The sequence below is a fragment of the Echinops telfairi genome, unplaced genomic scaffold, assembly GCF_000313985.2.
Source record: "Echinops telfairi isolate 266 unplaced genomic scaffold, ASM31398v2 ScPeMD7_23;HRSCAF=83, whole genome shotgun sequence".
NCBI classification, from domain to species: Eukaryota; Metazoa; Chordata; class Mammalia; order Afrosoricida; family Tenrecidae; genus Echinops; species Echinops telfairi.
In genome coordinates, this window is record NW_022103920.1 from 80,285,774 (window position 1) to 80,313,654 (window position 27,881).

Consider the following 27,881-nt stretch of genomic DNA (forward strand, 5'->3'; position numbering starts at 1 on the left):
GGGATCCATAAGAAAGGATGTGCCGCTAAAACCAGTTCTGCACGAGGAATCACAGGACGCCCTGGATGCTCCCCAAAGTAAACTAAACAAAGAGAAGCCCACAGAGTGAGTCAGAAGCACATGAGTTGTAAGAGGCTGAACTCCAGAGAGCAGATCAGGCAGTGCTGCTTAATGCATCACATGACGTGCCCCGAGGCCCCGTATTTCATTAAAATAAGGAGCGGGCTCCCGGGCCACAGCACTGAGGTTCTCAGGAGATGGGGCCAGAGGAGTGAGAGCTGACCCTGACTACCTGCTTCACCCGTTTGTCCATCCGTCCATCCGTCTTCCATGAGAATTGAGCATGGAGCGTCACCACTGCTTGCTGGGCTTCCTGCTGCTGGCAGCAAGATTGCCCCTTGATGCAGCCAAACGTGAGTAACTGCTCCGTGTCCCTGTTTAACCAGTCCCTGGCTGGTGGCTGAAGCGACAGGGTGATGCTGCCCGGGGGTGGGCAGAAGTTAGACCACCGCTCCTCCAGAAGGTGTCACCGCCTCCCTTGTTTCTTCTGGAAATATCGGAGGCTGCTGAACCCCTAGGTGCACCTCATTGTGTTTGGCTTTGCTTTATTGCCTCTTGAAGGTATTGCTTTAAAAAAAAAAAAAAAAAGGAAGGCGGTGGCCCTGGCAAGTCTATAGGTGCCTCCACCCTACCCCCACGTCCCCTCCCACCCACCCCCCAGACAGCTTGGGCTCATTTTGGGTCTCCGTCTCCCGCGTTGGTCATGCTCATACAATAACGCTGCTGCACGGGGATGCACATGTGTGACTCGCCCCCTGGCGAGTGCAGGCCTGTAAGTGAGTCTGGATACAGCTTGATTCTTTGTTTCCGGGTCAGGGAAAGCCAAAACCAGGCACTCCTCTCTTTGCAGCTTCGTTCCCCTGGTGAGTGTCACCCACCGCGGTTCCTCCCAGACAGAGGGGTACAGCCCCAGCCACGCTTCTTCTGGCTTCCACCCAACAGGGCAGAAACCTCCCATGAGTTGGGGCCTAAATCTGGAGGCCCTGCCATTACCCCAACCCAGAAGCTGTGCTTCTAAAGTGTCTGCTCTTCGCAGACCTGGGGGGACCCTGCCACCGCCACTGAGGTTGCAGCGAGACAGCCCAAACGCTGGCGCTGGCCCCATCGCTAGGGGGACACTGAGTACAAAACTGTATCATGGGATGGACTAACACAAAGTTCTGGATTTTTACTGCAGATGAGGGCATTGGACCCTTTAGAGACAGATCATCCCTGTTTAGAAAGTTGTTCTGGTAATGGGCGTGCACAGCCAAGGCTGAGAGCAGGATCCTCTTGTCCAGAGCAGAGGATGGGTGGTGAGGGCAGCGGAAGGTGGGGGGCAGAAGGCTCACTTTCACCTCAACCAGTGGAGTAATGGCATCCAATCCTTGAAAAGCCCCTGATTCTACCAGACAACTTCATGGGGCACACTGGCCCTCATGGGACCAGGGAGCAGGGGGACAGGGACCAGCATCTGCCTAGCACCACCAGGTGTCACTGTGGACGCTGGCTGCTGCGAGCACATGGCGCATGTAATGGACACCACCGGCCTCTCTGGGGCAGATGCGCCTCACCCAGTCAACAGGCACCGCAACCAGGAGCTCTGGTCTTGCCTTTGACCGCCTGCTGAGTCCAGGCCTGAGGGACAGACCGGAGGCTTTGGGACAGGGCTGCCCGTGCCGTTTTACAAGGCAAGGGAGGAGGCCCCTCAAACCAAACCCACTGCTGTTGGTTGTGTCCGGGCTGCCTCCTAGCACCCCGACAGGCCCCTGGGTGGTGCAAACTGCCTTTGGTCAGCTGCTAATGAAAGGTTGGTGGTTCAAACCAGGAGTGCTGCAGAAAGGCCTGGCAATCTGCATACAGACGGCAGCAAACAAACTCGTTGGAACGCACTTGCCCTCGGCGTTGAGTTGCAGCAGGTTTGTTTTGCTTTTTGCCGCGTTGGATCAGGGCCGCGTGTGCTTGTTGGGAGACTAAGGGGCCCAGGTACCCCAGAGCTGGCAAGGGGTCCCTGGTTACACTGGTGGAGGAACCTGGAGAGGCCGAGGCAGGTGGAGGGAGGGGTTCCAGGTGGGGCAGGAGGGGTCCAGCCTGGCAGAGGAGGGACAGACACGTGCGGACCCTGGGATGGTGGGGGAGGGGGACAGAGGGAGCCTCCGAGGCAAGAGGCTGGGGTCGCAACCTGCCCAGCCGCCATCTCCCTCCTGCTCCCGCCCTCTCCTCGGCGGACAAGGCGTTTCGGCTTAGGAGGAGGGAGTTCCAACTACGGAATGTGAACTTGACCCGCTGGTTCCCAGGCCGGGAGGAGCCCCACCCGGGCGCGGCATGGGAAACGGAAGGGGGACCGGCCGGCGGGGACCTCTGTGCAGCTGGCGCGTCCCCGGGGCGCCGCTGGGAGGCTGTCCTGTGATTCTCCGGGCTCCCCGATGGGCACCATGGCTCCCGGAGGGCGGTCAGGCACGGATGACTCAGCATCTTTCAGCTTTCATATCCTTGTTTGCAAAGCTGCGTACGGAACCCCTCGGGAGCCGAGGGCGATCGACTAACACAAGGTTCTGGGCCAGAAAGACCCAGCTCGGGCCTGGCCGCTCGCATGGCGGAGCGGAACTGCCCCGCAGCGCAGGCTAGACTGTGATCCTTTTGAAGAGATGGCCAGGCCTTTCTGCCCCGGTGCAGTTGGGTGAGTTCCAGCTGCAACCTTGCTGTCAGGAGGAGTGTAAACGGCTGTGCCACCCTGGCTCTCATAGGACACGTGTACGGGCAGCCATGACTATTGTGTGAGACACCTGCCCCCCACCCTCACTGGACCTCCAGGGCCAGACGGACTCTTGGGGCTGAAGTTCCAGCAGGTGCAGAAATAGAGAATTGGTGGCGATTGGAAGATGGGGCGTCTAATTCCTGGGCGCCTCCTGTCACCCCCATCCCTTCGCTCTGCTCAGTCAGGCAGATTAGCCAGAGTCCCAGCAAGTCCAGGAGAGGGCACGGTGCCAGGGGCTCGGTGTGATTCCGTGTTGGAGTCACATTCACCCTCCACCTTTCCCTCTGTAAGCATGCTTACGATGGGGTTGGCCTGGTTCTAATTTACTTTTATGTTCAACATTTTATTTGCAGATAACTGTAGATATTGACATGCAGCTGTAAGGAACAATGTGGGGAGATCCCCTGTCCCGTTCCCTGGTGTAGGAGTGGGCTTATGCATTGAGCGGCTAACCACAGGTCAGCACCTGGAGAGTCCCAGGTGCTCCATGGGAAAGGTGAGGCTGTCTGCTCCTGTGAAGATTTAAAGACTCAGGGGCCAGTTCTATTCTGTCCTACAGGGTCACTAAGAGTCAGAATCAGCTCGATGACAGCAAGGTTCTTTCCCCCTACGGGTGACAAACCAGGATGTTGGCACTGAAACAGTAGAGACACACAACACGCTCTTCACCACAAGGATCCCCCACACTGCCCTTAACAGCCACACCATTCCCCTCCCTGCCCCCAACCCTCGGCAACCCTGGTCTGCCCCGTTCTCTAAACGGAATCATGCAGTAATAACGTTTTGGAATTAGCATCGTTCTTTCAGCATAGTCTGAAAAAGATTCATCGGAGCTGTTCATGTCTCACAGGTGTGTCCCTTTCTTCTTGCTGGGGAATAACCGGGGTGTGGTATGTGTGAGAGTTGAACCCCTCGCCCCCTGAAGGACACCTGGTTGTTTCCAATTTAGGGCTCCTTTAACTAAAGTTACTGGGAAAATTTTTGTTCAGATTTTTGCATGAGCATAAAAGATCAATGCTTTGTAAAAAAAAAAAAAATGCCCACAAGTACAATTACATGGTAAACCCATGTTTAGCTTCAAAAGAAACGGCTAACCTGTTTTTCAGAGTCCCCTGTGCTGTTTTACTTCACAGGAGTAACATGCCTGGGCCAGGTTCTCTGCACCCCCTTCTCTGGGTCTCGTCACGGGTTTATTTTGTAATGTTAGTGGCTGTGTAGTGGTATGTCCCTGTGGTTTTGAGGCGCGCTCTCTAAAGGGCTAAGGAGGTTGACGGCATTTTCCCGTGTTTATCTGCCGTCTGTAATGTCCTCCTCGGTGAAGTCTCTTGTCAGGGTGTTTTGTCCATTAGACTTGGCCTTTTCACGCCTGAGTGTGCAGAGCCCTGGAGATTTGAGACACTAGTCTTTTGTTGGATTTGTGGTTTACAAATATTTTTTCCCTAGAAGGTAGCTGGTCTTCTCATCCATCTTGGGTGGCTTGTCACAAGTGAACAGTTTTCATTTTAATGAGACCCAGTTGATCAGTGTTTCCTTTTATGGATCATGCTTTTGGTGTCAGGTCTAAGAATTCTATACCTAGGCCATGGTCCTAAAGATTGTCTCCTGGGCTTTTCCCCCATAAGGTTTTATAGTTTTATGTTTAGATTTGTGGTCTACTTGAGTTAATTTTTGCAAAAGGCATAAACTTTAGGCCAAATTCTTTTTTTTTCCCAAGGATGATTAGCTATTTAGTACCATTTGTTGAAAAAGGGAGGAGCCTTGATGGCCTAGTGGTTATACATTAGCCTGCTAACTGCAAGATCAGCAGTTCAAAACCACCAGCTGCTCCACAGAAGAAAGGCCAGACTTTCTACTCCGGTAAAGAGATAGTCTCCACAGGAGCAATCAAAGAGGGAAGGAGAGAGTGGAACACATCCTGGCCCACCAAGCCCCGAGGACAATATTCCTGCTGAGAGCAGCTAATGCACAGAGAGGATCATAGGGCCAGCCCCACCATGAGACACAACGTCCCTCACTGACCCATAGCACTTCGAGGGACAACACTGGAGACACAGTGTGGAAATTGTGCCCCATCTGACCCCACCACATGGGGGTGGAGTCGGGGGGACACTAAAGGCGTGCAACAGAGCAGCAAGGGGAGCAAAGCAATTAAGTCCGCAGGGAACACCAAAAATAGATTTGGGGCTCAGGGCATGGCACCCCATCATACTTGACTGGAAAACACTCCTAAATGTCAACAAACAGACCTGGAACTATTTATAGGCTTTTCTTTTGTTGTTCTTGTTTTCTTTTCTTTTGTTGTTTTGTTTTACTCTGTCATGTTTTTTGCTTATTAGTGTCTCTGTATGTCTTTGATAACATAGGTGGGATAAACAATCCGGAGGAGAAAACAACTGGACTGATGGTTCTGGGGGGGACATGGGAGAGGGGGAGGTGGTGGAAAGAAAGTGGGTGTTAACAAACCCAAGGACAAAGGAACAACAAGTGATCTAAAATTGATGGTGAGGAGGGCATAGGATGCCTGGTAGGGCTTGATCAAGGGCAATGTAACTGAGAGGAATTACTGAAACCCAAATGAAGGCTGAACATGATAGTGGGACAAGAGGAAAGTAAAAGGAAAAAAAAAAGAGGAAAGTAAAAGGAAATAGAGGAAAGAGCTAGGAGGCAAGGGGCATTTATAGAGACCTAAATTTAGGCATGTACAAAGGTAAATATATTTATATATAAAATGATAGGGAAATAAATCTATGTACATATGTTTATATGCTAAGTATTAAGGTAGCAGATGGGCCTCTATTCAAGTACTCCCTCAATGCAAGAACACTGTTCTAATAACCTGGCATTCTGTGATGTTCAACTTCCCAACACAATTGCTGAAGACAAAATGGGTGTATAAGAAAATGTGGTGAAGAAAGCTGATGGTGCCTGGCTATCAAAAGATATAGCCTCTGGGGTCTTAAATGCTTGAAGATTTAACAAGTGGCCATCTAGCTAAGAAACAACAAAGCCCACATGGAAGAAACACACCAGCCTGTGTGATCATGAGGTATCAATGGATCGGGTATCAGGCATCAAAGACCCAGAATCAAAAAGTCATATCAATGTGAATGGGGGGGAGGGAGGAGTGGAGACACAAAGCCTATTTGTAGACAATTGGACATCCCCTTACAGAAGGGTCACAGGAAAGAGATGAGCCAGTCAGGGTGCAGTATAGTACCTATGAAACATACAGCTTTCTTCTAGTTCTTTAATGCTTCTTTCCCCCCACTATCATGATCCCAATTCTACTTTACAAATGTGGCTAGACCAGAGCATGTACATAGGTACAGATAAGAGCTGGAAAGACAAGGAATCCAGGACAGTTAAATCACTCAGGACCAATAATGAGAGTAGCCAGACCAGGGGAGTAAGGGGAAGGTGGAGAAGAAAGGGGGAAACACATCACAATGATCTATCTATAACCCCCTCCCAGGGAACGGACAACAGAAAAGTGGGTGAAGGGAGACATTGGTCAATGTAAGATATGGAAAAATAGTAATAGTTTATAAATCATCAAAGGTTCATGAGGAAAGGAGGGAAGGTGGAGGAGGGAGGGGAAAAATGAAGAGCTGATACCAAGGGATCAAGTAGAAAGAAAATTTTGAAAATGATGATGGCAACAAATGAACAAATGTACAAATGTGCTTGACACAATGGCTGGATGTATGGATTGTGATAAGAGCCCCCAATAAAATGATTATAAAAAAGAGAGAGAGAGAGAAATACAGTCTCGAAAAATCACAGGGACAGCTCTACCCTGTCAGTCCAACAGGGTTTCCAGTAGAGCTGGAGCTGCTGACCATGGGTTATTCCCTTGACTTAGTGGAAATATGATGTCTATACTTTCCAGTCTTGTGGAATGAATGTCCCTTGTGTGAAATAAGTACTAAACGAGGAGCAGGCAATTAATTTGTCTTTCAAATATTGATACAGGATTCCATGAGGTGCTGGGGGAGGAAAGAGCTTCCGCTTATCTGCGGAGCCACAACCAACTCAACGGCTGGTCTTCCGATGACAACGACTGGGATGAAGAGCGCTATCCTGTGTGGGAGCCGGGAGACCCGAGGTGGAAAAGCTCCTGGAAAGGTAGGTCACAAGATCCAACCCAAACCGCTGTCATCTCCTTGTGTCAGTAACTGCTCCAGGTTCAGGTTGCAGAAGCTGTTGGATGACACGTTGCACTCTGGCTATGCAACGGGATGGCGGCCTTCCTCTATTCTAGTCTCATCACGTTCTAAGCCACAGGACCGTTTTCAAACCCCTTAGAAAGTTTCAGTTTGGGAGCTCTTGGTTAATGTCGAAAGTGATTAAACCTTCCACCTCATGATTGCAGGAATGGTCACGTGTGGCCCCAGAGCTGTGTGACCATCTCCAAGCTGAGGTTGGTGAGAAAACAAACAGCCCGCCGTTTGTGTGGGAGAGGGAGTCCTTCAGTGATTGACGTGAGATCAAAAAACACAAAGCTTCAAAACCAGATTCCTCAATCTTATTACTGCAAACAATTGTTCCTTCTATGAACACAGAATTCTTTAACTGGGTGCCTTTACTTTTTGAAATTCATCTCTTTGAATGTCCTTCTCTGAAAGAGGAATGCAAACGTAAGGTATTGTATCAGAAGAGGCATTTGGATCCATGGGTCCTTATGGGTAGATTCATTCTTCATTTTTATTTCAGTATGGATCTGTCCGTGACAGGAGAATGAGGTGCTCGATCACTCATCTCCGTTTTTTATGTCCCAGGTGGCCATGTGCAGGCAGTCCTGACCAGCGACTCCCCAGCCCTGGTGGGCTCAAACATTACATTTGTGGTGAGCCTGGTATTCCCCCGATGCCAAAAGGAGGATGCCAGTGGCAGCATAGTCTATGAGAAGAACTGCCAAAATGGTGAGAAACGTTCCTCATGCCATGGAAACAGGGGTTGGTTTCCTAACTAGTGTAGACCCCTCCCACTCACCTCAGTGCTCACAAGTTACTTCGGTGTAAGTGTCAGATCAGAGCCCTGGTGGCAGGGTGGGTTTCAAGTTGGGCTGCTAACCACAGGTCTGCAGTTGGAAACCACCCACTAACTGCTGGTGAAGGGTGAGGTTTCCACTGCTGTGAAGTTTACAGTCTCCGGCAGTTCTGCTCTGTCTTGTAGGGTAGCTGTGAGTCAGAATTGAGTCAATGGCAGTGAAGTGTGTGTGTGTGTGTGTGTGTGTGTGTGTGTGTGTGTGTGTGTGTGTAAATGTCAGGTGCTGAGATTGTCCTTCTATATGCTCCTCCACACATGTGTAACAAGGAGGGTGAGCGTGTATTTCTACCCAGTACTCTCCTATTTAAGCTGGTTCTGAACAGCCAGGGAAGTGTTTAACTCGGACTCCTCACTGGACATTCTGCGTCCAGACACTGATCTGGTCTGCTTCTTTTCCTGTTTAGATACAGGTTTGTCCCATGACCCGTATGTCTACAACTGGACAGCGTGGACAGAGGACGGTGACTGGGGAAATGGCACGAACCACACTCATCACGTGTTCCCTGATGGGAGACCTTTTCCTCACCGCCCGGGATGGAAGAGATGGAATTTTGTCTACGTCTTTCACACACTCGGTAGACTGATTTTTATTTTTCGTTCTTTTTTCTTGGTATTTCCATAGTTCTCTCTTGACTCCATTCATTTCCACAATTACAGAAGCATATCAGGGTTAAATAATATCCGTACATCATTATCAGCATATCCATTTGACCTCCATTATTTGCCTCAAATGGTCATTCAGTTGGTGGCTAACCTTTAATGAGTATTTCGGTTAATTTTGTTCCCATCATAGCAAAATAATTTTCTATCTTCTCTCCTTTTGGTCCATGAAAATACATTTGATCGAATATCTGCTTGGACAACAGCCCTCTGCCCCGCCCCTTTCAAAGTCAATGGTCATATCCCAGACCAACCACCCATGAGAAAGGGACAAAGATGGGTGGTTTCGTAGTTGACACACATGGTTAGACTTTTCCCAGTGCCCTTAGCCTTTGCCCTTCTGTCTTTGTTATCTGATGCTGGTCCAGCAGAGTTACCGCACATGGATGGGTTTGCTAAACAGAAGTTAATGTTCTCCCAGGCTAGTAGGCTCGGGGTCTGAGTTTAGGACGTCAGCTCTTGGGAAGGCGTTCTTCCTCTGTCAGCTCGGTCCTGCGCTTCTGCCCCTGGGCAGTCTGCATGTGGCCCGGCTTCTCCTCCGTCCCTCATCTCTGCCTTTCAGCCGGCTGTTCAAGCTCTAGCTCTCAAAGGAGACCCACTCCTGAGCACCCGCACTAGCCCTGTCTCATTAGCGCGGCCAAGAAAACCCATTCCCAAGGGGGATTTTAACTGTGGGCATAAACATTGAGATTGAAAACACAGATTGTCAACCACAGGCACCCTGTTGACTTCCTTTAGAACGCGTGGAGAATAGGGGACAAATATAGGGTAGCCTTGCTGCATCCCCAGGACACCAAAGAGTTCCCTAAGAAAAAGAAACAGATGGAGCTACAGAACTACTCAGTTTATTGTTCCTCCTGTCTAGAACTACTACGTACAAATTATCTTATTTGGATGACATTTGAATGGGCATTTTGTAAACTTCTTTTTTTTTTTTTTGCATTTTAAAAAATGTAGGCACTTTGTAGAGAATTTGGAAAGTGCAGAAAAACACTACTGAACGATAAAAGCCACCTGTAGCTATCAGCCCATTTGGGGATGAGGGATGGGATGTGCTGAGCCCCGTCAACCGACTCCTTCGAGCTGTTTGGCTCTGTCTGAGAAGGTGTCATGATTTTGCCCCGTGTGCTTCACCGCACTCATGGATGTATTTGCAGCAAAGGGAAACATACATACAGGCTTGGCACTTTTTTATTTTAATTTTTGTTCCACATTCCTTTCCCACTTTATCAAGAACTTTCAGAGGGGCCAGTAGTGGTAGCTGGGAGAGATGGAGTTCTAGTCTCCGGTTGTAGAGACTGAGGTTTGCATGGGTTTTAGTCTTTACGATTCATTGTTTTCTTTTCTTTTTTTTAATCGTTTTATTAGGGGCTCATACAACTCTTATCACAATCCATACATACATCAATTGTGTAAAGCATATTTGTACATTCATTGCCCTCATCATTCTCAAAACATTTGCTCTCCACCTAAGCCCCTAACATCAGCTCCTCATTTTTCCCCTCCCTGCCCGCTCCCCCTCCCTCATGAGCCCTTGATAATTTATAAATTGCTTATTTTGTCATATCCTGCCCTGTCTGACATCTCCCTTCACCCACTTTTCTGTTGTCCGTCCCCCAGGGAGGAGGTCACATATAGATCCTTGTAATCGGTTCCTTCTTTCCAACCCACTCTCCCTCTACCCTCCCACTATCACCACTCACAGCACTGGTCCTGATGGGATCCTCCGCCCTGGGTTCCCTGCGTTTCCAGCTCCTACGATTCATTCTTTTCATGCGTTTTTGGTTTTCTCCTCTCCTCTTTCCTCTGGATGTGGAGAGACAGTCGTTCCGCCTCCAGTAGCCACTCGTACACCGGTATGAGTCCAGCTGCTAGGGTTCAGAGCGGTGCCTTTATGAACTGTGTTATCCCAGTGGACCTTGGTGTCCCTCAAGGAAGAATGATTTTTAGGAAAAGCAAATTTAAGTTAATAACAAAGCTGCTTGGTTCTTAATTTACAATGCCATTGGATATCAAGTATTTGAAGCGTTTCTGTCTTTATAAAGAAAGTATCTCTTCCTTAAATGATCTTACTTACAAATAAAAACAAAAGTATTAATATCGATATCAATTGAACAAAGTTGATTTCAACAAAGTGCATCACACCCTGTGTATTAATGCAATGCCCATCTATTCAAGTCAGTTGCTTCAAACTTAATTTCATCTATAAAGAGGTCCCTGCTAGTCAACTCAAGGAATGTGTTGACGTCTTTGACCTGCCACTCTCAGGACAGAATTCTGACAGCTTGCTTGAAGCCACTTTTGTTTTTGCCCCCAGTAGTTTTGTTGAGATATAATTCATGTATCATACACTTCCATAGTCCAGCTGTATTTTAAAAACCCTTGTCTATACCTCACCACAAATCAGGTCTAGTGCCTCCTCCCCCTCCTGTCTTAATTATTTGTTCTCCAGTTCCTCTCATCCTCACCCCTATCCCTGATAAGCTGTTACATCAATGATTAATCTCTGTATAGCCATCCCTCTGTGCTTCATAAACTAGGAAACAACATACCCGAAACAAAACAAAAAGGAGAATATGTACGCAGGTAGCAAACCTCTGCTGAGAGGCAAAAAACCGCTTACCCTAGAACAAATCCAGAACGGGTCAAGAGGGAGCTCAAATGACCAGGGAGCATGTTGCGCGGTCGTTTCTTCTACATCATCAAGTTTACAATAATCCCTGTTTGATGAGTCCGAGGGGGGCTGCCAGAGGTCTACCCCCGGGGACTCTGCAGATGGATGTGCGCTCCCACGGTCCTCCATGCCCTGCTACCAACTGGGTGTTTACAAGTAAGCTCTGAACGCGTTCCCTCATTGTAGTTAGGGTTTGCTAGTTGTCATCGCTGGGTCACGCAGGCTGACGTGCTTCTTCTGGGTGGGCCTAGCTGGTGCCTCACTTAGCCGGCTGCTTGTTTGAGTCTGAGCCTTTAGGGCCACATCTCTTCTTTTGGAGTGCTTTCTTCACCGCACGTTGCTGTCGCACATCCATCCTCAGTGACCTCGTCATGAGGGCAAGTATGGAGCAGGGCCACGTCCTAAGGACGCACTGTTCTTGGATCAGAACTAGAATTAAGTGGGAGCCCAGAATCCACTCGCTTGTTTATGGATTATGTATGACTCTCATTCACTTTAGAGAGCTCATTGTCAATTCATGATATAGAACATTATCAGTTATCCCCCTAGGGCAGCAGTTATCAACCTATGGGTCTCGACCCAATTCATAACAGTAGCAAAAGGACAGGTATGGAGTAGCAACGAAAATAATTTTATGGTTGGGGCAGGGGGGGTCACCACAACATGAGGAGCTGTATGAAAGGGTTGCAACATTAGGAAGGTTGATTGCGTTATTATTTATCCAATGGCATGAAGTCACTTTCCGTCTCTCACACTCGTTTCTTTTTAGCCATGTTAACAAAAATGTCTTTCTTTAAATCAGCTCTTGCCCAGAAATGGTTGCTATTCTAACACAATGACTTTGAATGTCCATCTTCCCCCGAGGTCTCAGAGTTCATTAGTCTCCTTGGTATCCTCCGTGGACTCAGCGCTCGGTGTTGGAGCTAACATTTACCTCTCCCCTCCTCGCCCCCGGTCCCGAGAGGGACCTTTTTCTACTACAGTCGCCCACAGAACTGCCCTTGCAGCAGAGCGAGGAGGATAACAGAAACACATCCCTTAGGGGACCAGGCTGCCTCTCTGGTGTGTCTGATCGTGTGGCAATCACGGTCTGGTCTTCCAAACAGCCCTGCTCACAAGCATCTGCCTTGAACTACCCGGGCTTGCCTGTGGCAGATTTCTGCTGGGCACCAAGGCCGGAGTAGAAATGTCCTCGCACCCTTACTCAAGGACTCCTTTTTGACCTGCATGCAGTGCCAGGCTAGAAGAGGGTAGTAGAAAGAAAATGAGACGACCAGAGGGCATCCTTGAAATGTGTTCATGAAACCGCTCCCTTCCCTTCTACCCACACACCTGTTTATTTTTCATCGTTTCCTGTGTTTTTACTACAAAAATAGCTCAGGGAAGCATGGAGAGTTTCAGTCTCACAAAAGAGCTGCTTAACACACTGCGTGTTGTTTGGCTACAAGGGACAGAATGACACTAGTGAGGGGGAGAGTCATCACCCACGGGAGAGCAGCATTCCCCTGAGGACAGGTTCAAGGGGCTAGGGAGAAGGGGAACCAAAATAGGAAAGCAAAGGAGGAAAGGGAATACCCGATGGTACCTGGAATGGATCGCCAAGAGGGAGACGAAGCAGAACGTGTCCGAATCGTTGACTGTAACATGCTGGTCTAAACAAAAATAAACTCGGCAAGCCTTCCCACAAGTCACAAAGAGGAGGTTTAAAATCAAGCAATCAAATACAACTATAAGTAAAGATTTTTTAAAGAGAATTGCTTAATAAGATGTCAAAAGTAGTAATGTTATAATAATATATATAATATAAACATTATAGTTGTCTGTAATGAGTACCTATAGTAGATAGGTTACAAGTACCCATAGTTACACATATAAATATTATAGGTATAGACTATCTATAAAACCATCTATAGAGCCCACGCCAAACTACTGCTGAACACAATGCCATGTCCTACAGAGGCAAACTGCTCCGCAGGACCTTGGCTGTAATTTTTACAGAATCACATTGTCACGCCTTTGCCTTTCTTCTGTGACACTGCTGGGTGAGGTTGAACAGCAAACCTTTAGTAGCCAAGGGCGAACCGTTTGCTTCACCGAGGGGCCTTGGTGCAGTGGGTTCGGGTTGGAGCGCTAATTGAATGGTCAGTGGGTCACACCCAGCAGTCGGCCTCTGTGGCCGTGGGGATCCCATGGTGCTGGTCTCTTCTGTTCTGCAGGGTTGCTGTGAGTCACGATCACTAGTGGGTGTGGGTGTGGGTTTAGGGACCTTACGTTTGGGCAAACATAGTTATATGCGGTGGAATTTCTGACACATATTTAGTTTCACTGGCATTTCACCATTGCATTCAGTGTTTCCCATGGGGGGGTATTTTAGTTACCAGCCCACTTACTTATTGAGAGTATGTATTTGTAAACTGAAGACCAGTCAGCTGATATCATTTTGGCCAAATACATGCACTTGTATTTGTATGACCTCTGGCTTGGTTTTGGAAGGTTTTACATAGAAGCACCAGGCCATCTTCCTTTCTGAAACATCTTCCTGGGCCTACCTGCTGTGTTTCCTTCCCCAAGCAATCTCTCTTAAGTGACGTCATTAGTCTTTAAGAAAGAATAACTTATTATAATGATCATGTTATTTAGCCAATAACCGAGCGTTGACATCCTCTTAAAGGTCAATATTTCCAGAAATTGGGACGCTGTTCGGTGGGAGTGTCCATGAACACAGCCAACGTGACTCTTGGCCCTCAAGTCATGGAAGTGACTGTCTATCGAAGACACCGGCGGGCATTTGTTCCGATCGCCAACGTTAAGGATGTGTACGTGGTAACAGGTGAGTGATGGGAGCGCTGAATAGCAGGTAGAGAAGCACTTGGTACAGGTATTAGGAGTCGGCGAAGAAAGAGCTGGAGCGGGTTGTTCTGCATTAGATTAGGATCCAGTTAGGCTCCTTCCCAAACTTTTATTTATGTCATGTTCCTTCTGTGTTTTTCAGAATAACTTAGGAAAACTAGAAAAATTAAGTTCGAAAAGAAAAAACGATATCGACTCCTTAGTTTTCTTTTCTTTTCTTTTAATGTAAAAACATATTGAAGGAGTCCACTTTAAATCAAGCAGTCTTGCGGCACTCTTTCTGTTTTTCAAATGCTTCATTTAGATCAGATTCCTGTATTTGTGACTATGTCCCAGAAGAACGATCGCAATTCATCGGATGAGACCTTCCTTCGGGACCTCCCAATTACATTCGACGTCCTGATTCATGATCCCAGCCACTTCCTTATTGAGTCCACCATCAAGTACAAGTGGAACTTTGGGGACAATACCGGTCTGTTCGTTTACAACAATCACATTTCAAATCACACCTATGTGCTTAATGGGACCTTCAGCCTTAATCTCACAGTGCAAGCTGCAGTGCCTGGACCTTGTCCCTCGCCTTCCCCCAGATCTCCAAAGGCCACTCCGACTCTAGGTAAGTGTCTTCCTGGGGTCCTGAGGAGGTCTCCTTAAGAGATGAAAAGACTCATATTCATGTCGATTATTATTGGGTGCCTTCAAGTCGATTCCAACTCAGTTACCCCATGGGGCAGTAGAACTACCCCTGAAGAGTCTTCCTACCTGTCGTCTCCAGATCTTAATTTGATGGAGTCACTCTCAAAGGAACTCACTGCCACTGAGTCAGTTTCGACTCTTAGCAACCCTGCAGAGCAGAGCAGAGCTGCCCCTTGGGAGCCCAAGAGGAACTTTCACAATACCCCGCCTCAGCGCTTCCCCTCTGAGCAGCTAGCGGGCTCACCCTGTGACCAGTGGTGAGCAGCTCGCTGGTGACTCACCGCACCACCAGGGCGCCGTTCTCCCTGCCAAGACCACACCACTCAGTGCGCTTTCTTCCTCTTTTAAAAGACGGCTTTATTGCCACTTCATCCACGTGTCCTAAAACTCAATCGTTCAATCGTATCCAGTAGAGTTGTACAATCATTGCCACAAACACTTTTAGAAATTTTTCTTTTTCCTTGCACTCATTGTTATTAGTGTAATTATTATTTTTCAGTTGTGGCAAATATATATACAACAAATCATTCACCAATTCTGCAACTTCTACATGTATCATTCAGTGCCATTGATTATACTCTTCATGTTGTACAACCATTATTGATCTCCTTTTCCAAATCATTCCAGCACCATTCACATGAACTCAGTGCCCCCTAAGCAAAAATAATCGTTCTCCTTCATAATGGTAACCACTGGTCAACTTTTTGTTTTTCTTTTTTTAAATTTATTTTATTTTATTTTTTCCAACTTTTTGTTTTTCATAGTTTTCTTGACATAAAATTCACATAGCTTACACTTCAATCGTTAAGTTGCTTATAAGAAGAGTTGTCTATCCATCATCACAGTCAGTTCTAGGCGTCCTCTTCCCTCCTGCAGTCGTCGTTTGCTCCCCACTGCCCCCAACCCCATCAGTTACTGTCTCTATGAATCCACTCCTCTGTGCTTCATAAGCTGGAACCTGACAGAAACAATGAAAAAACAAACTAAAATGAAACAGAGAGAAGAAAAAAGATAACGATAGAAAGATTAAAAGAAAGAGTAAGAAAGAAAAAAATCACCAATGGCATTTAAAAAGACAGAGAAGAAATTTCTGCCATGGAACAGTGAGAATTATTCTAAGTCTAGAACAAATTCAGGTTGGGTCTAACGGGAGGTCAATTGACCAAGTATCATAATACCAGGGTTCTGGTCAGCATAATCAAGATTACAGTCATCTCTGTCTGATAGTAAGGCTGTTTGAGGCCCTCTCCTGTGGCCAGAGGGGCTCTGCCAGAGGCCCAACCTGACCAGACACTCTGCAGATGGATGTGGGCTCCCGCTGCTCTCCACAACCTCTACAAACCGGGTGTTCACACTTTGAGCGCTGATACTTTCCCTTTCATCATATTTGGATTTTGTTATTGCCATCTTTGGATCACGCAAGCAGGTGTGCTTCTCCCATGCGGACTTAGTTGATGCCTCACTTAGAAGGATGCTTGTCTGAAGACAAGCCTTCAGGACCCCAGGCACCATCTATTTTCTAGCACCGTTATCTTTTTCTTTTCTTTGTAATTTTTAAATCAGTTTATTGGGGGCTCGTACAACTCACCCTTATCTTACGTGGTCTCTTCATGAAGGTGAGCGTGGAGCAGGGTCACGTCATGAGAACCAACGGCTCTTAGGTTGTGGCTACAGTGAAGCGGCATCCCAGAATCCATCGGCTTGTCCACGGGCCACCCAATTTCCTATGAAAACACCACCACCCTTGTAACCCACTTCCTAAAGACCCAAGGAAGAAAGTACCTTGAGAGTGTTTCTGGTGTTAACAAGCCGGAAAGATCCCAGATATTAAAATTGTTCTGGATATAAGGCATACGCCATTATATCACACCCTCTGTTAATCTTATGTAAGGAGGTTAATTTCTTACAAGCTCACAATAGGAAGGGTCAGCTTCCATCTGGGCTGGTGGCCCTGCCGGCACTCTTACCACTCTTCCCCACTTGGCCTTGAACAGAGTTTAAGCCCAAACCCAGCCGGACCCACTGCCTTGAGTCAATTCCAACTCATAGCCACCAGACAGGACAGAACAGGACTGCCCCTTCAGATTCTGAGTGAGACGTTGGATCTTCACAGGAGCAAACCGCCACATTTTTCTCCCTCGAGGACAGTGTTGTAGTGGGCTCTTAACCCGTTGAACTCTTAACCACAAGGAAGCAATGGAAACCATCAGCCACTCTGTGGGAGAAAGATGCGACTTTCTACCCATGCTAAGAGTTAAGTCTCAGCAACCCCCAGGAGTCAGGAGTGGGCTGACATTCTCTCACTGGCCCCAAGAGGGCGCCCTGACCAAGCCCAGAGGGAACACCCCATCGTAATGTCCAGGGTTGTTTTGTTTTACTAAACTTCATTAGTAAGAAAGTAAGAGCTTGGGAAAAGAAAAAAAAAGAAAGTAAGAACTTGTTAAGTCAAGACACTACCAGGAATTATTTTCTGATTTTTATTAATTATTTTTTGAAATCTTATAAATATTAAAATTCACGCATGTTCTTTCATAAAAACTCAAGCAATATAGAAAAAGGTGAAAATCTCTATTCACATTCTCCTCCTAAGAGTTAACCACTGTTAATGATTAGGAGTAGTTCCTCCCAGGTCTTCTTCTGTGCATTCATAAACGTGTGGAAGTGTGTGTAGGCTTCGTTTGGGGAGGTTTACATAAATGGATTCTGCTATGTATATTGTTTTACAACTTGCTCTCCTCTACTTAACAAATTTCACAGACATTTTTCCAATGTTACTGCATATAATATAACCTTATTTTATTAAAAAGCTACCTATAGTTATTGAATCCAATTCCATATAATATATTTAGCCATTCTTTTATTGATGGCTGATTAATTTAATTCTACTCCAATTACAAATATTACTGTATTGAGCATCTTTAAACATAAGAACCAATTTCTTTATATACAAGTATCAATGTCTTCCTAAAATAAGAGGGTAAGTTATAAAATTCAAATCAAATTACAAATGCCTTTAACTCCTGCACCTAAAAATCCTGAGTGCTCCCAGGACTCTGTGAATCTGTTTCAGTTGTGTGCTCATTAAGCCAGTTGTTTTTCCTAGAGCCTACTTATACCACCGGACACGTAAAAAGACAGTTAATTCAATGAAAATGTATTTGCAATTTCTGTTATTATCTTCCCTAGGTCAGATCATAACATAGAAGATTCATAATTACTTTATGAATTAGTTACGTGTGTAACCAAGGGAAACGTTCTGACCTTACAATAAAGTGCAAAAGCAAACGTGACCAATCCCAAGTGCGGGAGAGCAGCTCTGAGGTGTGGGGGAAGGGTGGAACTAAGTCATGGGACCCACAATGACAATAGGAATTCGCTCCGGACTTCAGAAAACAAAGTGGAAGCAGACTGGTTCTCCAGAAGAGAGAATTTCCAGCTCCACAGACCTCATCAGGGGGCCGGGCTGACAGCTCCGGATTAGCCCTGAGCCCCAAATTGTGGCCTCTCTGCTTTGGTAAGTGGCTTCTTGGTGAACAGAGCCCAACCAGACACCAAGCACGAGGACAGGGGAGCCTGGGGCTGAGCGGAAGCAGCCATAGCCCATGGTTCAATCGGGAGCGGAGGAGCAGGCCCTCCCGTGAAGGCACGGATTCCCTTTCCTTTCCCTCTTCAGCTGAAGTGAGTCAAGCTGAAACCCAGGCCTCGTGAGGCTGAGGTCAGTCAGTGCTATATCCTGTGTGTGCGCACGCGCACGCGCACGCGCACGCACACGCACTCATCGTCCATACCCACTGCCGCGTCAATTCCGCCTCATAGAGCCCTGACAGAGCAGAGGAGAATGGCTCTCTAGGGTTTCCAAGACTAAATTGCAGTTGGTTACAAGGACCCCTCACACGTGCATCCCATTTTACAGCCAGCAAGTGGAGGTGAAGCTAGGTTAAAGGGTGTGTCCTTAGGAGCAAATATCTAAAAACGTGGGTTTCTGGGATTTGAGCCCAGAATACCTGACCCTAGAACCCTCACCTGGTCCGGCAGGCTTTATTTCCTGGTGAGTGTTGGGTCACACATTTTGTAGAGGTTGCTACCTTTCAGCTGTTGCCAGTGTTTAAACAAGAGAGACCATTGTGCTTACTTACTGCCTAACCACCACAGCGCTCCTCTCTGGAAAGCCCTGCGCACGGAGATGAATTTCCGCAGCACCTGGAGCAGCGGAGACTGGATGTCTTCTTAAGGAGCAGTTCTGGTTTGGGTAAGCTCATGATGGGCATCACCTTTTGCATCTGTGGTGACTTCTCCAAAATCTCATCTCCCAAACCCTCCAGGTCCTGCTGGCGGCCACGGCCTGGAGCTGAGCGAGATTGTTGCCAAAGGTTGCCAGATTACCAAATACGGTTATTTTGAAACCATCCTCACCATCGTAGGTAAGGCTGAAGACCAACCAAGGGAGGACATACAAACCCATCTACAGCAAATTCTCTCTAGGAGCCCTGCTGGCATAATGAGTTATGTGACAGGCAGCTAATCATGAAGTCATTGGTTCGAACCCACCACCGGAAGGAGAAAGATGAGGCTGTCTGTTCCTCTAAAGATTTATATTCTCAGCAACCCAAAGGAGCAGCTTGGCTCTATCCTACAGGGTTGCTGAGTCTAAGGTGAACTCTGGAGAGTGGGGACTAAGACCCCCCACTCCCTGTCAGAGGAGTCACCCCACCACCCTAGGGTGCGGGCTCCGCCTGCCTGGCCTGGCCTTCCTCCCACAGCCTGGTGGAAGTGAGCCTTTGGTGAACTCCAGCAGGTGAACTTGCCGTGGGCGTGGCTCTCACCTTCTGATCCCCCACAGCTGGCGGGCTGAAGAAAGGCCAGGTTGGCGTTCTCACCATGTCTGCTGCCTTCCTCTGGCCAACGTTCCCCAAGTCACACTTCTCGTGTGTATGAAAGGACAGACCGGGCTGTACACTGTGCAGAAAAACGAGTGAGGTGGAAACCAGGCTGTGCCCTGTGGGGCCGAGAGAAGTCCAGGCCTGGGGCGGTGTCTGTCCTCCAGGCTCACGGTTTTCTGAGCCGCCTGTTCCGAGGGGAGTGCTGCTTTCTAAAGCAGGCGTTCAAAAACCCCAACGCCCGGGCATCAAGCCGAGGCTGGTGCAGAGTGACCTTGCAGGACCGAACAGAATGCCCTGTGGGGTTTCTGAGCATCTTAAATCTTTCCAGGAACAGACAGCCTCTCTTTCCCCCGGAGAGTGGCTGGTGGGTTCCCACCCTTGACCTTGTGGTTAGCAACTCAGCACCTAACCCCCGGTGCCACCAGGTCTCCTCTAGACATGCAGAGGCTTCAGAATCAAGCCCTCGCTGGCACCGAAGGCAGCTCGGTTTGACTTTCAGAAATGCAGGTGGATTCCCAGGTCTGGCATGTTTCAAAACAGCTGGCAGGAAGCAGGCTGCTTTCCTGGGGCCTTCCACGTTGGTTTGGCTTCTGTTATGGCAATGTGTTGTAAAGCTGTAATGTTTCCCATGTGGCTTGCTTGATTAGACGGCATCCTAGACGTGAACATCATCCGGATGACAGATGTCCCAGTGCCGGTGCCACAGCCTGAAAACTCGCTGATGGACTTTGTTGTGACATGCCAAGGGAGGTGAGTGCACGTCTCAGCCCGCATGCCCCTGGCAGAGCAAAGCCCCTCCTAAGAGGATTTAAGCTCCTGATTCATCAGCAATACTTCAACAGAACAGGTCAATGGAAGACTTCCAAAGACCCCAGGAGGTGCTAGCATGTATTTATTTTGCTGGAACTAAATATGCCCATGACCTTTAAATGTTAAGGGGCCCTGGTGGAATAGTGGTTACATATCCAGCTAACTGCAAAGTCAGCAGTTTGAAATCACTAGCCCCTCTGTGGGAGAAAGATAGGGCTTTCTACTCCCATAAAGAGTTAGTTACAGTCTTGGAACCTCACAAGGGCAGGTCTTTTTTTTCTCTCCAATCATTTTATTGAGCTCTTACAGATCCCGTAACATTCCATAATTCAATTAGATCAGGGATAACTGTACAATTGGTACCACAATCAGTTTCAAACGTTTTCTTTCTTCTTGAACTCTTGGATACCAGCTCCCCGCGGGGCAGTTCTACCCTCTCCTGTAGGGTCACTGTGTAGACATGAGCTTGATGGCAGTGAGCGTTTGGGCTTTTAACCATTGAGGGGACTAATGGTTATTGTACTTGCTTGAAAACGCATGATGCTGTGAGCAGTTTTCTTCCAGGAGCACCGTGAGTCCTCACCACCATCCTGTGAGAGTCCTCGGGCCACAGAGGTGGCCCCTGAGACACAGACCCTGCCCACAGATACCACGTGGGTCCCCAGCGGGCCCAGCTGACTCCTCCTAAGGGAACAGGAACCGCTTGTGCACTAGCGTCAGTAGCCACACCCGATCCTTCTACCCCTTCAGGATTTACAGAGCTGTGATTTCGTGTCATTTTATTTCGCCATGTCTATAACAAGGAATCACTGGGTGGGATAAACGGTTACTGTGGTCAACTACTAACCAAAACGGTGAGGTCAAATCACCCAGAGACACATGAGGGAGAGCCCCGATGCTCTCCTTCCTCCCCAAAATCAGTGACGGAACACCCTAAGGAGCACCATTCTTTCTCACAGACACAGGCTTGCCAGGAATCAAATGAACCCAAGGGCAGTTTTTTTTTACATATCAAATATGTCATACAAATCTATTCCCATATAAATAACAAAAGCAATCACCGAATTAGATATACATCAGCAAACTAACTCATTTTCATATAATATGCAAATTAACGACAATCTGTGACTATGAGGAGCCACAAAAAGTTCGTGGGAAAGTTCCATTATCCTTTTTGCCTCTTGTTACCTATTCCTTCCTTTGTTCCCACAAACTTTTTGAGACCACCCCCCTTGTCTATATAAACTAATCCAAATAATGGGACAGTATACCAGTGTGACCGCTGAGATAGAAAGGCAAACAGGAGACGTGCCCAGGCGGGAGAGGAGCCGCAGGAGGGCAGCCAATGGGGCTGACAGATGACCACGTGCCCGCCTTGCTGTGAGGGACCAGGGTCTGGGAGACTGTTATAACCCCAGACCCTCGTGACGTCCAAATCCGAGCTCATCTGTCCATTAGGAAGTCTGACCAGGAGTGAAGCAGTGGGTAAGGCAGTCAGTCATGTCCTGCTTAGTGTGGTGACAATGGGCAGTTGAATTCAACAGCCTGTATGCAAACCCCAGCTCCGCTGCTGGGGGCTCGTTCCTTGCCCTCCCCGAGCTGCTTTGTCCCCTGTCAAACTGGAACAATAATGCTTCCCCCAGGAGGTCATTAAGAGGAATAAACAGGATCCTGTAATATAGTTAAATGCGGTGCTTAATCAAAACCGAACCCATGGCCATAGAGTTAATTCTGAGAGCGCCTATGTAGGTGGGAAGACCATAAATCTGTATGTGAGCACATAGCCTTGTCTTTCTCCCATAGAGTGGCTGCTGGGTTTGAACTGTCTGCCTTGCGGTTGGCAGCCCAACGCCCAGCCTACAGCACCACAAATGCTTCCAAAACCAACAAGCTCACCGGCAGTTGAGTGAATTCCAACAACTAGTGACCCCAGAGGGCAGACCAGGACCCTGTAGTCTCGGTTTCCGAGGCTAAGTTTTTACGGGAGTAGAAAGCTTTGTCTTCTGTGGAGTGGCTGGTATTTCAAACTGCTGACCTAGTGGTTAGCAGCCCAGTGTGTAACCCACTACACTACCATGCTACCACTGCTTAGCTAGCACATCATAAAGCCTAAACATTTGTTGCTACACCTCTCCAGGATCCCAAGCAGGGCAGCCTCAGGCATTTCATAATATCTTTGCCGAACACCTACCAAGTCACCTGCCTCTTTAGGGGATCTAGGGGGTCCACAGCTATGCACAGCTTCCAACAACCCCTTGCTGGAGGGAGAAACTTTTTACCTCCTCCACCCTCAGGACCCTTCCTGAAATTACAGAGGAAACAGTAGCTCACAAAGCTCATATGGTCAAGTAGATGTCGTACGGTTGGAGTATCAATAGCATAGACTCTCATTTCATAGAAATATGCCATTGTCCCGATTTACGCTCATATTTCATTCCCTTCTCCCCCGCCCCCCATGCCCTCCCCTCCATTTCCGCATCTCAGCACTCCCACCGAGGTCTGTACCGTCATTTCTGACCCCACCTGTCGGACCACACAGAGCACAGTCTGTGACCCGGTGGCTGTGGACAGTGACTGCTTGCTGACTGTGAGAAGAGCCTTCGATGGGGCGGGCACATACTGTCTGAACCTCACCCTGGGCGATGCCACCAGTCTGGCCCTGACGAGCACCCTCGTCTCTGTTCCTGGAAAAAGTGAGTTTATTGTGGGAGCTCCCTGTGCTGCAAGCCAGGTGTGTGTCTGATAGTAAAGCTCTCCAGGGCTCTGCTGTCAGTGTTTAATTTTATTTCACTGTAGAGTTCATGGGACTATTGCACATGAGGGTTTAATAACTGGCATTGAAATCGAACACATCAATCTAGGAGGTGATGAGAGGTCCAGGGAAATAGTGGCACGGGAAATGCCTTCAATGAAAAATAGTGGCTGTAACCATGCACGACTATTTACAGAACATGACCATGGTGTCTTTGAACAGATCTGCGCTTTGAGGGGAGATTGTAAAACTCAACATCGAAAATATCACAACGGTCTCCAATTAAGCTATAATGAAAGGGAGGCTGAGGTCAGGCTAATTACCTGGTTTTCATGAGAATTCACCAGGAGAAAGGTAGGAAGCCAAGAGGAGATCTGGGGAACCAAGCGGACGCCTGGCTCATTCTAATTGCTCTGTGCCCTCTTTTTCCCCTTCCCAGATTCCACCACACATAAAGCCTCAGGCCTTTACCGCCCCCAAAATCAATATTTTCCCTCCTTATGATTGACTGTGAGCGAAGCAAAATGTCAACAAAGCAAACTAAGGCATTTCAGTTTAAAATTCACATTTACTGGTGGTATGCACACTGGGGCTGTCCCCAGCAGTCCTACACGAGCGTCAGTCACACGTCACTTTGCTGCCAGGGGCTTGTTTGCTCCTAGAAGCAGCCCCACGTGGTAGAAGATCGGGGAAGACTCAATGGTGTGCACGCTGTAGCACTTATTTTTGCCCCTTGATTTGAATATGATCAGGCGCTAGCTGTCATGATTCAACACTTCTAACCACTGGGACTCGGAGCTAATCTCACGAAGAAAAATGTATACAAAAATATACAAAGAGGCTTCGGAAAATTTAGAGAAAAATGGAATTGAAGGAGAATAGAATTTTTCCATGAATTTTTTGAAGCTTCTTCATATTTACCCATTAGTTATATCAAAGGCAGGAACAAGTTGAGTACTCGTACATAGAGCAATTAGTATTAATATTTTTAGTAAACATTTAATTGGGTTTTCAGTGAACATTTCCACAATAATTTAGGTTCTAATTCAACACGAATTCTTCAGTGACGTTAATTACATTCTTCACAATGTATGGACTCTCTCACTCACGGAATCATAAATCAAGTCCAACTCATAGCGGCCCTATAGGACAGGGTAGAACTGCCCCTGTGAGTTTCTGAGATTGCAACTGTTTATGGGAGGTGAAAAGTGCCATCTTCCTCCCAAGGAGTGGTTGGTGGTTTTGAACTGTGGACCTTGCAGTTAGCAGCCCAAATGTGTAACCACTACCTTACGAGGGCTCCCCACGGTGCATAAACAGCCTCATGTTTTCCACTCTGGTTGTTCTATTTATGTCAGTCTAGTTCTGGACCCTCTTACCGCTCCACCTTTGTCTTGAAATCATTGTTGATCATTTGGTCTCACATAGGTGACTTTTTAAAAAAGTTTTATTGGCACTTCATCCACAATCATATCAAGAAGAGTTGTACAAACATCACCACAATCAATTCTAGACCATTTTCTTCTTCCACGTACTCGTTGTCATTCATGTAATTGTTTTTAATTGTGGCAACATATACACGACGAAGCATTCTCCAGTCCAAGAACTTCTACGTGTCCAATCAAGTGCATCGATGAGCTGTCCTCCTGTGTTGTACAGCCATGATTGATTCCCTCTCCAGTTATTCCACCGGCAACAACTCCCCCTCCTTCACGCCTGGGAACCACTGGTCCAGTTGGTTTCTTTTTATTTTTTTAGGAGTAGTTCTCTTGAGAGAGTGTTCACATATCCTAGAGCCCTAAAGAGCTTGACTACTAGACACTCCATAGTTTAAAACCGCCTTTAACAAGAGCTCCAGTTACACCGTCACAGTCAGTTCGAAGGTAGGCGACATTTTAAAGGAGGATGGGCACTACGTATTATTTTTCAGCCAGTTTATCCTTTAGCTGCAAGTAAAATTCAAGGTGCAGATTTTGGAGAAGAACCAAGATGGAGGCCAAGAAGAACCTCTGCCTGCTGGAGGGTGGGGTGGATGGGACGTGGGCTGAGAGCTGGGACCAAGGGCAGAACTCAGTGAGGCCGCTTGGAACTTCTGCGGTCCGGTGACCGTGGATCTTCAAAGCAGCCACCTCCGTGAGCTGCTGTGGTGGTCACTGGGCTGCCACTGCCCACTGGTTTTTCAGAATTACCTTTCGAATCATAGCCCATGCCACGGACCCTCCCCAGTGCCGGCAAACTGTCTTCTCCCGGCTGGATTCGATGTTGCAATGATTGCTTTCCTTCCATTGGAACAGCGAGTGGTGTTTTATATGTGACCCGGGCCACGTTGCCACCAAAGGAAGAACTCTGACTACTGGGGGTGGGGGGAGGGGGGTGTTGTGACTTGATCACTTTAGGCAGATGGTGAACATGCTCAGGTGCTAACCAACAGCTGCAGGTTCTACACCACCCAAAGACGCCTTGAGAGAAAAGTCTCAAAGGCAAAACTCATGCCCATCACCGCATCGACCGCAGAAGTGGCCCCTGTGGGCTGCTTCCTGAAAATCAGCCATTGAAAACGCCATGGGGCAAAAAAGTAAAAAAAAAAAAAGAAAACTCTATGGGGCACAGTCTATTGTGACCCACGTGGCACGACCCCAAACCAGGGTCCGCACGAAAGCATCTGGTTGGGCTCCTGTTAGGTTTGGGCTTTATTCTATGTTCAAGGGTGCCATTGGTAGGTTTTCAGCATTCTCTGACCACTGGGGGGAGAGAGACTCCTTGGAGGGGAAGAGCAGAAGCAAGTCGATAGACCACGGGGAGGGCCTCCCGGGAGTCAGATGTTGGCAGCTGAGACTCCGTGTGTAGCTGAAGGGCTGGAAGAAAATCGGATAGACTCTGGTTACAGTTTGGTGTAGCCTGGCTTGTGCTAGATCCGGGAGTGCAAAATCGGACAGGATCCCTGCCTTTGTGGCAGTCAGAGCTTAGTAGGAGAGAATTTGTGTGTTCAGAACTCATTGACACACAATGTGACGAAGGCAAGTGGTAGAGGGACAGCTGGAGTGGTGACCCAAAGGGAGGTGGGTGTCACAAAGAGGTGGGCACTTGAAGGAAGTTAGGGGAAGGACATTCCGGGCAGGTGAGAGATGACAGGGGTGAGAGAGTGACGGGGTGGGGAAGCACCAAGCTGGAAAGCAGGGGCAGGTGAGGCAGGGAGCCCCTCAGCACCTGGCTGCTGCTGAGCCCTGGACAGGCCTCTCCAGGAGGTGACATGGGTCTCTGAGCCCTTCACACAGTGTTTCAGACTCACGGGCTCACTCCCTCAATGGGAGATCAGCTGGCCCACGGACCATGTGCTGGGTAACAGAAAAGTACACTGACACCACCGAGGGAGCCACGTGGCTTCTGCAATGGTGCCCTCCATCTGCGTAAGGGGGCGCCAGGCAGCAGGACCCTGCGGGGCAGAGGTAACTAACCTGTCTGCGCTTCTGTTTGAAGGCCCAGCTTCCCCCTTGAGAATGGCGAATGGGGTCCTGATCTCTGTTGGCTGCTTGGTGATATTTGTCATTGTGGCCACCCTCGTGATGTACAAGTAAGTTTCTGGTTCTAACATCTGAAATCACTCATCTGTTGTTATACAGATAGCACATTTATGCCCAGACATTCCATTCCATTTATTTATGACTTTTCTTTTAAGCATCGTGTGTGTGGGAAGAGACTCTATTGAATGATCAATACCTAACTGGCCTATTTAGCCTATTTATTTTGCTATACTCTGTGTGTATGTGTGTGTAGTATTTTAATCCTAAAAATACTACAAGACATCAATCACCTGACAAAACTGTGCCTATGCCATGTTTACGATATACGTCTCAAATTCTAGTAAGCAGGCCCATGTTTTGCATGCAGATGAGAATATATTTTCAAAAGTGTCCCCACTGTCCTATAAAAGCACAGCTGAGGGTCAGTGGAATTCATCCTTGTTTGTACATGGTATACAAAATGTTATACAAAGCAACATGTTCCACATGAAGCTTCTCTACTAACGGCCCAACTTCTTGCTTTCAGAAAATACAGAGAATACAAACCCATAGAAAACATTCACGGGGAAGGAGGCAAAGGTACAGGCCTGGGTGCTCTCGTCACCCATGCCAAGGCCGCCCTGTCCCGCAGAAGCCTGGAGAGAGATCCACTGCTCCAGAACCAGCCGGGAAAGGTTTAAATCTGCAGCCTCCTGTCTGACCAGCGGGGGCGCACTCTTCTGGGTCATTGATGCGAGCGGCGCTGGAAGCGGGGTGTCTATTAACTTTTCTTCCCCGGGGGTTATGTGTAGATGTCAGGGCCTAGGCAAGCACTAGCGGCGCCGCGCAGGTTGTACAGAGGATGAGACCACGGGCAGCTCTTCTTTTCATTACTCTGCCTTTTATTGTGATGCGCCCGGTGTGTAGGAGGGAGACGGTCCTAGTCCTTAGAGTCGGGTCTAGGTTCACTGGCTGGAGAGGCCAGAACTTTCCTAGCTTTCCATGTACCCATTTGCGTGAGACCAAGGTATTCCTGGCCACAATATTCCAGGCCAACTTGGTCCTGTTTCCATGAACACGCCAAGTGCCCCACTGACTGACTCAAATCATTGGTGTGATATGCGTATGCAAACCAAAATAAAAACACCGAAGCAAACAAATTAATAAAAACACAATAAATAGATGAGACATTTGGGTTACAACCTGCCCAGCC

General features: G+C 47.9%; 1 protein-coding gene across 1 annotated transcript; it reads left to right on the forward strand.

Annotated features, from left to right (window-relative positions):
* The first annotated feature begins 222 nt into the window (after window positions 1-222).
* GPNMB (glycoprotein nmb) lies at window positions 223-27,795 on the forward strand. The gene is made up of 11 exons (XM_004702842.2): window positions 223-413; window positions 6,770-6,922; window positions 7,576-7,719; window positions 8,251-8,421; window positions 13,852-14,010; window positions 14,335-14,646; window positions 19,049-19,147; window positions 20,254-20,356; window positions 22,901-23,109; window positions 26,646-26,739; window positions 27,216-27,795. The coding sequence occupies exons 1-11, from the start codon at window positions 344-346 to the stop codon at window positions 27,367-27,369; spliced, it is 1,668 nt and encodes a 555-aa protein (XP_004702899.1). The 5' UTR covers window positions 223-343; the 3' UTR covers window positions 27,370-27,795.
* Window positions 27,796-27,881: the final 86 nt, after the last annotated feature.